This window comes from Diabrotica virgifera, chromosome 10 (genome assembly GCF_917563875.1).
Source record: "Diabrotica virgifera virgifera chromosome 10, PGI_DIABVI_V3a".
NCBI classification, from domain to species: Eukaryota; Metazoa; Arthropoda; class Insecta; order Coleoptera; family Chrysomelidae; genus Diabrotica; species Diabrotica virgifera.
Genome location: NC_065452.1, coordinates 113,260,101 through 113,272,245, shown reverse-complemented (window position 1 = coordinate 113,272,245; position 12,145 = coordinate 113,260,101). Strand labels below are relative to the sequence as shown.

Here is a 12,145-nt window from a genome sequence, read left to right as displayed (position 1 = left end):
GGTTAATACTAGAGGCGTACGACAGGGGAAAGTGAATGGTTGACCCTTCCCAAATTCTACGCCATTGATGAAACTGCTATTTTTGCATAATTTTTAGATTCTCCAATACTTTCTATGCAAATAATATACTTTTCATTCGTAACGATAAAATCATTAGTTTTCGAGATATTTGAAGTTAAAAATGAAAAGGCACACTTATTTTGATTAATGTATTATTCCCTTTCGTTTTTAACTTCAAATATCTCGAAAAGTAATGACTTTATCGTTACGAATGAGGAGTATATTATTTGCATAGAAAGTATTGGAAAATCAAGAAATTGCACTAAAATAGCAATTCCGCCAGTGGCGTAGAATTTGAGAAGGGATTTCACTTCCATCTAAGTCGATTGTGATATTTTGGTTTGTCATCACTTATTGTTTTCCCAGATTCTCGTTTAAGCCCTTTCGGCATGCAGATCAGATCAGGTCAACTATAACTTTTAGTAGTTTTTGGAATTTCCAATATGTCCTATTGTCCTCTCTATTATTCTTTCAGTTATTTCTGCACTCCTATCGTTTGATATTGTTACACCTAGATACTTAAATGTCTCTACTTTTTGGAATATAAGTACATTGTTCAATCTTTATATTATCCATGTTACAATTTTTCCTTAAGATTAGCATAATCTTCGTTTTTTCTTCATTTCGTTTCTTAGTCCTCTTAGTTTCGCTTCTTCTATAAAAGTCGTCAATGAGTGTTCTACATCTACACTTTTTATCACTTGTGGCTATTACAATGTCGTCAGCGTATCCTACAATTTATGTAGAATTTATATGATCATCAAACTGGAACATGAAGTAAAAACCACTTCTATGTAAAAGGTATATTTACTAAAAATTTTTAGAATCCCAATGGATTCAATAAAATGAGTTCATCAGAACGTTTTCAAACCTATCGGTCCATCATCAGTGAATTTGAATACTTGCAAAATAGCCCCAGAACCAAACAATGGTTGTGATTATAAATAAATCTACATTATGTTAAAATAAATTTAAAATGGCTAAACGCCGATGTTCAGGGATAAAACCTCTGGGAACATGGTGAAACTCTACCTTACTTAACATGGTGAAACTTACTCTTAGTAAGTCATCACTTAGTAGTCATCGTTGACCGAAGATGGTTGATTGGGTTCTCGGGTAGAGTTTCACCATGTTCCCAGAGGTTTAATCCCTGAACATCGGCGTTTAGCCATTTTAAATTTATTTTAACATAATGTAGATTTATTTATAATCACAACCATTGTTTGGTTCTGGGGCTATTTTGCAAGTATTCAAATTCACTGATGATGGACCGATAGGTTTGAAAACGTTCTGATGAACTCATTTTATTGAATCCATTGGGATTCTAGAAATTTTTAGTAAATATACCTTTTACATAGAAGTGGTTTTTACTTCATGTTCCAGTTTGTTTAACTATAAGGTATACAGCCAACCCAGGGAACTACCCCTTTTTAGTTTATATGATCATCTTGTCGATTCCAGTTTTTTAATCGCTTCGTCCAGTGCCATGTTAAAAAGTAGTGTTATAGACAGACTGTCACCTTGTCGAATTTCTTCTTCTGTATTGATAGTTTCTGTATTTCCCTCGTCTGGTATAACTTCTGCTATACAGGTGTCCATTATCATTTTCGCTAATCGAATCAGTTTTGCTGGTATATTAATGTTTTGCTTTTCTATGAAGACTTGATGTCTATTTACAGAGTCAGTCGAAAGGTTGTTGGAAGTTTATAAATAGTAGGTGTAAATTTATGTCATGTTCAGGGCACTTTTCAATCAGTTGTGTTAGTAGATGAGTGGCGTATGTAGTCGATTTTCCTGTTCTGAACCTTTTATGTTTTCTTTTTATATTGGAATCAGAGTAAGTTTAAACCACTCAGATGACTATTATTCAGAGTTCTATATTTTATTACTAACCCTTTGTTTGATGTACATACAATATTAGCAAAAGGAATAATAACTTTTAAATCTGCCGATTAGTTTTTTAAGATAAAATAAGAAACACTTAAGATGGCAAAAATTAAATTATATAACTGAATTTAACTCAAAATCTATCCATAATATGGTAACAAATGTGGTAACCAACTAAAGATGAAAAAAAGTGGAAATAAATATAAAGGAAGCTTTCTTACCACTCATGATGTTCTCTCTAATTATGTTAACATGCTTATCTCTATCTGGCCTCGTGTGTTCGTGCCAAAAACCTACAACGTGGCCAAGTTCATGTACTATAATTCCAAATTTATCACAGTTTTTGCCTATACTAATCGCCTGACCTCCATTGCCTCTTTTGCCTACAAAAGAACAGCATCTAAAAAAGAGAAACATTTCTAAAAAATCAACATTGTTTTACTACGAGTCAACATAGAACATAATTATTAATGCAATAGAAATGTGGCGGTAATAGAACTAATAAGATTCTCAAAGAGTTACCAACCACAAGCTCAGATAAACACAAAGCATACTAACATCACAGAAACATAAAAAAGTTTACAAGATAGGGGAGTGCATTTAGATTTTCACTTCGGAAAAAATCAAACAAGATAGAACTTTTTGTAATTTCATTAAGAAATGTTTAAGAAACAACATATCAAAGAGTTCTACTCGAGAAGTGGGTGCTTCATTTTTTATTAAACAAATGAACTGCGAAAATAGATGTTTTATAAATAACTCCGAAAATATAAATTTTTGAAAAAAAAAAACTGACATGGCCAATGAAAAATTCAGAAAATTTTACAAAAAAAATCTTATATACAGATTTTTCTAAAATTAAATCTGTAGCTTCTATCATTTTTTATTTATAACGCTAAAGTCACCCTTCTCACAAACATTGGCGCACTGTAAACGAGCCTACGGCGAAGTGCAGGGTTGAGTTTTTTCAATGTAATTCTTGAACTAATCGATCAAATGAAATTTTACAAATTGAACATGAAAGAAGAATAATTAGGCTATCTTAGAGTTATAATAAAAAGAAACAAAATGCATGAGCATAAGTACGGTGTGGGCTGAAAATGAGACTTACATGAATTTTGTTTAAAAATGATTTAAAAAATGTGTAACTAATACAATTTTTCTTATAAAACTCAAATTTTGCACAACTTACCTTTCAATCATCTTACTAAACGATGTTTCATTCAAAAAATCTCAAAAATTTAATTCAAATGATACGACGACGTCTCAAAAAATATAATTATTGAAAACTTCATAGTTTTACAGAATTAACACCAATTTAAGACGGTATTACGCAATTTTCAACAGATCTATTACAGTTTTATAGGTGTTTTTTAAAGCTCAGGATGTAGTCTTTAAAATGCATTTAATTATTTTACTTTAGAAATGAAATAAACTATTTCCTTTTGAGAAAATTAAGAAAGATAACAAAAATGTAATACAAAAACCGAAAATTACCAGCTAAAAAAATGTTTATAAAAAGTGATCAAAACTTTTTTCTGTAAAACTTATCTAAAATACATTTAATAATAAGTTTCAACAATAATAAATGTTCAACAAAAAAAAATTTTTTTAGCTCTTATACAGTATGTCTTCGTAACTTGGAACCTATTGATAACTTTTTTATTATCAGTCTTACGAAAAAAAAGTATTCTTTATAAAATAGTCTGCACCATATATAATCTAAGATGCAACCATCAAATATAAAATTTTAATAATTTTATACGAGGTATGTCAAAAAATATGAATTTCACTCAAGAGTAAACTACCTTTATATTTCACAATATCGAAAATTTTTATAAAGAAAAGTTGTTTGAAATTAAAAAATATGTTTCAATGTTCAACTACATCCTTCTAATTAAAATATTGTGAATAATAAAGGCACTTGACCCTTAAAAAAATTCATATTTTTTACATACCTCGTATAAAACTGAAAAAGTTTGATATCTGATAGTTGTATCATATATTTTAGACTAGGTAGAACATTTTATGAAGAATAAGTTTTTTTCGTAAAATTGATAATAAAATAGTTACAATAATTGTAATAAAATCATGATGGGTATCCGTAATTTGAGAAACAATTGAATTTTTTTTTCGAACAGAATAATGTTATTGTATATTAAAACATAGTTTTTAATTTCAAACAACTTTTCATAATAGCATTTTTTGATATTCTGGAATAAAAAGGTACTTTAAGAAATTCATATTTTTGACATAACTCGTATAAAATTGATAAAATTTGATATCTGGTGGTTGAGTTTTAGATTTTTGACTATCCAGAGTATTTTATGAAGAATAACTTTTTTTTCGTAAAATTGATAATAAAAAAGTTTCCATGTGGTTCCTAGCTAGGAACCAAACCAGCATAACCAAAAACAAAATAGAAACATATTTGTTTCTATTTTTAGAAAGAAACTTTTAGAAACATATTAGAAACATCAAAGTAAAATGATGAATTCAACTATATTTTTAAATTATTTATACAAAACAACTGTTATTGTTTAAACAATTAATAAACAATTAGCGGCCAAATCTGCGAGTAGAACTTTTTACTTTAACATGTATATAAACTAACAAAAAAAGTTTTAGAAAAATATAAGCTTGTTTGAATTATTCCGAAACAATGCATATTTTCGTTCTAATTGCACTCCCCTAAGAGGTATTTGTAGCGTTCGGAAAGAAAGAAGATAACAACACGACAAACAATATAGAGAAGAAGAACTGGGGTTGAAAAAATAAATAATAAAATAATAGTCAATTGGCTTATTTTATGATACCCATTCCAGAATTCTAGAGCCCTGTACAGCTTGTATAGGTCCAGCTGGCATATACAGAGAAGCTGTAAAAGTTATAACCCGTTAAAGTGTCCGTACTCGTAAAATATCGCCACATTTAAGTGGAGGGGAGAACTTCTCGAGTTCCTTTTTTTTATAATGGAACTTAAAATAGATCGTGCTGAAAAAATTGCAATATCTCGCCTTTTGTGACAAGCAGAATATACATTTTTGTTTCAACTGGGGTAGCTCGAGAAAATAATAAAAATTGGGCCATTTTCACTCCCGGAAAATAAAAAAATTCCGGAAAAATAAATAAAATTAATTTTTCCATAAAATAGTTATTGAGTTTTACTATTATTTTGTAAGAAATATTTAGATTTTAATTATTAATGTATATTACAGTAAAACCTCCGTTAACCGAAATAATTGTTAAAACATACTATTAGGTGATTTCGCAATGCTTCTTTAAGTATGTAGACACAGAACAAAGCAATAATATTAAGGAAAATGAACAGATTTAAAGTGTTTTCTTCTTTTTTAAATTGTCTCTTTTCTTTTGTGTTTTACTTTGATAATGATGTTCTGCAGCTATATTTATGGTATGGACGTTTCGGTTAAACGATGTTTCGGTTAAAAAAGGTTTCGGTTAACGGAGGTTTTACTGTATATAAATATAAAATATTAATTATAAGTTAATACTTCAAATGTGTTAATTTAAATTAAAATACGAAACGACTTATTTTTAAGAAGTTTTTATACTCTCTGAATAAATGGTTTTAAAATAAATCTTGAAACGAATATTTTTGTACTTTACAAGAAAAATTAATAATATTATATTTTTATATACTTATTATATTTTTATATAAGTATTTGGAGCGTACACACATATATTTGGGTGGGTTTAAAGAAACAAAACTCCCATAAAAATTTTATGGGGTGCACAAATTTCACTGTAATTTTTTTAAGATGTTCCTGACCTAAGAAAGCCGCATGTCCATTTTGAATATGAAATCTCTAACAGTTTTCGATATATTGGAAAAAATCGATTTTCATTTTGTAATTTCAAAGTGCTGTAACTTGTTTTATGTGCACATTTGTACTGAGATAAGTTGGGTTCAATCGAACTATTTTTAGTCCCAGAATATGTGATTTAATTTATGACCCACCATTTCGTTACACCCTGTATACATTGTTGGAAGTCCCGGAAATGAACAAACAGTAGATACATCTTACAACACAGCAAATGTTGACAACTTCTAATGTCTACCACAGTTTATTCTTAGACACGTGTTGAGATACAAGCGTTATTATAATTGGTTGATATATTAACATAAACAACGTATATTTTTATTACTAAATAATACAGCAATGAGTTTGTGTGATTTGTAATAAAAGTAATGGGAGAATAATAATTATATTGAAAAACAATTTATACTAGACTTAATAGACTTAATACACTTCTCCAAGAAATTAACGCAACACCTTAAAAAATAGTCATTTTTAATGTCTCGAATTTCCTAAACCTGTTATATGATTTAAGTAATTTTTTAAACATGTAATAGCCTTATTCTTTAACAATATCGCTGTAATAATGTTGTTGCTAGACAGGTAAATTGTCATTGTATACCGGGTGAACATAAAAAAGTGCGCAATAACTATTTCTCAAAATCCCAAAAAAAATTTAATTTGCATATCTTAACTGGTTTTAGAGCAATAAATAAATCGTCAGTTTGTAAGAAAAATTTCAACACCCCCTATGTCGGAAACGAAGCATTTGCAGACATGCCTTTATAAGGAAAACTGACATTATTTTTTTATATTAATACTCCCTTTACTTACCCCTTAAAGTTTGCCATACTTAATAAAAAACACCCTGTATTGACGAAAAACAAGGCTAGTTATTAAAGTAACTTACTTTTTTATTATCCAACATAAGCGATTGAATAAAAAAAGACAGAATGTTAAGAGAACATGAGGCTATAGTTTGGTTTTAATTTCAGTATTTTATAAATGCTAGAATGTTCCACAGAGTGCGCGAACTTTGACAAAAAATCACAGAAACTTCCTCATTAACAATAAAAAAAATATATATTTTAGAATAAAACGTGACAAAACTCAAAAACTCGAAAACGATCAACTTACGAGAAAAATTACAAAAGACCCTTTTTGTTTCGAATTATCCAAAAAGTCTAAAATAATATCTGCCCGAGCGGAACTTAAAAAAAATTATAACAAAATAGGAATTTTTTAATTATTATTAATTAATTATATTCAATATGCTAATGGATGAAATAATAGAAGATGTGGAATCGCTACAACTAGGATACAGACTCGGCCACAGTAGAATCAGTATAGTGTGCTAAGCGGATGATGCAGCCCTGATTGAAGAGGACGATGACGACCTACAAAGACAACTTTATCTAATAGCGTGAAAAAGTTGCTAGTGTTATTTTTCAGCATATTAGGATTTTTAATTTTTTTTTTCTAAGCGAATTTTCTGCCCCTCTCCCTTTCCCCGACGGCCTTGAGTTTTATTAAATATCTGATTTTTATGGAAATTTCAATTTATATTATTTGGAATAAAATATGTGCTAACTCGATCTAAGATCAATAATATTAAGAAAACTTAAAATGTTGTCAATTACAAATTTAAACGATATTTAAAGTTTAATTTGTGTTTTCAATCTCCCCAACCCCTTTGAAATGTCCCGCTTCGTGAGTCCGTAAGTGAGTTTTTTCACTTATGTTTGGGCAACCACCAAATATACCTAAAAATGTTTTACCGAAATACAAACAAACGATAAAGTTTTGTGGTTGCAAGAGGATAAAAAACTCAGCAAGAAAGAGCCAGAATTTTCTGGTATTATCGAACAGGTTGCAATTAAATTGGAGGAAATATGGAAAAAGGCTTTAATTCCAATAATTTAACAAACAAGAATTATTCAGCTTTTAAAAGCCTATCATGACAAATACATGAAACTTATGAAACCATTTAAGAACAGGCAAAACAGTGAATTTTACAAAAATAAAATTCAATGCTTTAAGAACAGAAGTAAAACTACACGTTTCGATCCTACAGCATGCAAATGTGACACTCTGATTAATTGTCTTTGTAGCAAATCTCAAAAAGTGCCTCTGGATGAGCGCGAATTTCTATTAAATCAAAGAGGTCCCAGAAAAATGGTGATAATCTCGATTGATAGGAAAAACAAAAACAAATATAATCAGAGAGAACAACGACAAAAGAAGAAAGTTACCGACGCAAAGAAAAAACTTTAGCTCAAGTAAAAAACAGTACCAAGTTTTATGGTCAATCGATCGTGGAAGAACACATAACACTTGTGCATGAGCCAGGGTGCAAATATTCCGGATGTGGGTATCCGTTGTCTGGTATATCAGAAAGTATCAAATCCAGCTATTGCGTGTGACGAACCAGTCGTAAATACTGGGTGATGTAATACGGCTGTTAGAAGAACATCTTAAAAAACCGCTTCAGTGGTTTGTATGTCTGCCACATTCAAATGATCTACCCCTTGGACATCAATAGAAGTTTGCCAGTGACCAAATCAAAACACGTGAGGGTCTTCAAACTTTTTCCTATAAAAATTTTGATTCAAACTTGGGTGACGTCAGGGAGACGGATAAGTTAGGCTATTTTGACGTTGAGAGGTGACTCAAATTGCAGAAATTCCTTGAAAATAACTCAAATAATAATATTTGAGTTATCCTCCCACTCAAAATGGTCCGGAACATTGATTAAATAATCAAAATATCAAAATATGAAGGAAAAATTCGATTTTTTTATTGATTTTTTGATTATAACTTTAAAACTGTTCATTTCTGAGAAAAGTTGTACTGACATAAAAGTTGCGTAATTAAATTTCCTATAATATAGAATTGGTCAAAAATTTAAAAAATAGCCACCCTTGTTGCAAAATAGCAATAATTTTCGAAAAAAAAAATCATACAAAAACAAGTATTCGCATTTTACGTTTTTCAACCATTTATGCTACACTTAGGACCTTCATATTTTACCCAGAAAAACATTTTCATATAGTAAAACAACACTTTAAATGTCATTAAGATCGGTTCAATAGATTTTTCAAAATAAATTTTGCAATCCAGCTTTCACAAAAAAAAAATCATTTTTTTTAAATGTTGCAGGACTGAAAATAGAGCAGATAGCAAGTCGATTTTTTTGCTTATAGAAGTGTACTGTACCTTTAATTTGCAATTTTCAAAATTAAAATCGATTAATTACCACGGCGTCAGGAATTTTTTTAAATAAACCTTAATTTTTGGTGCTACGCGCAGGACAGCGGTGTTCGATTCACACAAGTTGATTTCCACCAAAATTTCTTCCAATCTTTATCTAATATATTATTTTCTTACTCTATATTTTGCTGTATTTTAATATTTTAATTCCACAAAAGTCAAATTAATTGTATTATTGTTTGTGAAATATTGTTTAAACAATTGCATATGTTTAAAAATAATAAACTTTTATTCTCTAAGTTAAAATATATGAACAAAGAAAGTTTTTGCTAAAAAAGTGTTATTTCAAAGGATAGAGTATGTATTTTTATTTTGCAATAAACAAATTTATTTATTTATATCGAAATGTATTAAAAATTACTATGTATCAATCATTATCAAAGGTTATTGGAATGCCCAAACAGAGTAAACTATCCGCTGTCCTGCGCGTAGCACTAATAATTAATGTTTATTTAAAAAAATTCCTGACGCCGTGGTAGTTAATAGATTTTAATTTTGTAAATTGCAAATGGAAGGTACGGTACTCTTCTATATGCCAAAAGAAATTTCAACTTGCTATCTGCTTTATTTCAGTCCTGTAACATTTTGTAAAAATGAATTTTTTTGCAAAAGCTGGATTGCAAAATTTATTTTGCAAAATCTATTGAAGCGATCTTAGTGAAATTTACAGTATTGTTTTACTGTATTATAAAGTTTTTCTGGGTGAAATATAAAGGTCCTAACTCTAGCACAAATGGTTGAAAAACGTAAAATGCGAATACTTGTTTTTGTATGGTTTTTTCGCAATTATTGCTATTTTGCAACAAGGGTGACTATTTTTAAAAATTTTAGCCAGTTCTATATTGTAGTAAATTTAATTACGCAACTTTTATGTCAGTACAACTTTTCTCGGAAATGAACACTTTTAAAGTTATAATCAAAGAACGAAGAAAAAAATCGAATTTTTCTTTCATTTTTTGACATTTTGATTATTTAAATAATGTTGCGGATCTTTTTGAGAGGGAGGATAACTCAAATATTATTATTTGAGTTATTTTCAAGCAATTTCTGCAAAAAAATTTAAGTCACCTGTCAACGTCCAAATGTACTAATATTTTTACAGATGCGCCCTTGTCTATAAGTGAAATTTTTAATTGCCTTGTGAAACCAGAAAATATTTTCCAATTTAAACCGAATTTATTTATTCAAGTTCTATAAGGTATTACATTTCCCTTACAAAAGAAATTCGCATATTAATGTATTTCTAATTTTTAGTTGCCGTGGGGGGCAGAAAATATTTTACTAAAATATTAACTAGTGTGTTAGGCAACTTTTGGGAGCTATTACATTTTCGTTTCGAATTAAAATTTTTTTCGCCTGTTAACATTTTTTCAAAATTTTTAATTGTCTGGGGGGCAGAAGATATTTTCCAATTTCGAAATAATTTTACCAAAATACTTAACAGTTGATAGGGCAACTTTTGTGGGGTATTACTTTTCCATAAAAAAAATTTTTTTTTCGCTTTTTTCGATGCACCCTAATGAACATATCCACGCAGAAACCAAAATGCATCACCATTGCGAAAGACCCAATTAGATGCAAGCTCGTGGTAGAGGGGAAACCTATAGAACAGCTAAACCAGTTCAAATATCTAGGTGTAGACTTATCAAGTTATCATGACCCAGCCAGAGACCTATGAGGACAAAGTAACAAGGCCGCTGTCTTGTCCGGATATTTGAGAGATGTGATCTGGAATAACCCATATATGAGAATGGACAGCAAAGTTAGAATTTATAAAACTTGCATCAGACCTGTATGGCATTGAATCAAGAGAAGAGACCAATAAAACCAAAAGCATGCTACGAACAGCCGAAATGAAGACACTAAGAGCAATAGCAGGGAAGACAAGAAGAGATAGAATACGAAACATCATCAGGGAACAATGTGGCGTGCCAGATGTAGTCAGATGGGGCAGGCAAAGACGAAGAGAATGGTTCAGTCATGCAAAAAGAATGGAGGAGCACAGACTACCAATAATTGCGCTAGAAGGAAAACCAGCAGGCAAGCCCCCACCGGGGAGACTACCAAAAAGATGGAGAGATAGCTGGCAGTCTACCTCTAAAGAAATACTTTAACGTCGGAATTAACAGATCGAGAGATCTACTTACAACAAGTATAAGAAGAAGAAGAATTGTACTCAGAACAAAGTATATTGGCACTTCTTGTTTTTTATAATTGTTAACATACTAAATTACATATCAAATAATTTTTATCCATTAAACAGATTGGTGCAGTTCGACCTTACATCGGATCCTTTACTAAATCAAAACAAGAAAATTTGGAATATCTTGGACTCGGACACATTACATGTGGAGATAGATATAAAAAATTGCTCCAAATGATTGTGCGAGGAAAGATTCAAGGAAAAAGAAGCATAGGGAGATGTAGAATATCATGGCTGCGCAATATGAGTCAATGGTACGGATGTCCATCAAATAAACTTTTCAGAGCAGCCAGCCGTTTCTAAAGTCCGAATAGCTATGATGCGGAGATGACACTTGAAGTAAAAGAAGCTATTAAATATTTTTGTTTATGTTTTTCGTTCGAAAGTTGTTAGCATTGTTTAACTACACTGTCTAGGTTTTGCAATGCTGTTAGTTTTATATGAATTTTAAGTTTACAAATACAGGGTGTTTCAAAAAGGTATGTCATAAATTAAATCACGCATTCCGGGGACAAAAATAAATTGATTGAATCCAACTTACCTTAGTACAAAAGTGTACACAAAAACACCTTGGCAGTGTTACAGCCCTTTGAAGTTACAAAATGAAAATCGATTTTTTTTCAATATATCGAAAACTATTGGGGATTTTTTATTGAAAATGGACATGTATGGCAGGAACATCTTAAAACAAAATTATAGTGAAATTTGTCCACCCCTTAAAAATTTTATGGGTGTTTTGTTCCCTCAAACCCCCCAAACTTTTGTGTACGTTCCAATTAATTCATTATTGTGGTACCATAAACACGTTTTTAAAAGCTTTTTGCCTCTCAGCATTTTTTCGATAAGCCAATTTTTATCGAGATGCGGCTTCTTTTTAAACGCTTTTATTTAGTTCAATAGTTTG

General features: G+C 30.2%; 1 protein-coding gene across 2 annotated transcripts in view; it reads right to left on the bottom strand.

Moving 5' to 3' along the window:
* Positions 1–12,145, bottom strand: part of LOC114333286 (tolloid-like protein 1) — a 167,261-nt gene that overhangs the window by 44,953 nt on the left and 110,163 nt on the right. For both annotated transcript variants that reach the window (XR_007701176.1, XM_050663594.1), the window contains exon 4: positions 2,169–2,347. Coding sequence is in view for 1 of the 2 variants with exons in the window: in XM_050663594.1 (XP_050519551.1) it covers positions 2,169–2,347 (179 nt within the window). In the remaining variant the exon portion in view is untranslated. The remainder of the gene's footprint in view (positions 1–2,168; positions 2,348–12,145) is intronic.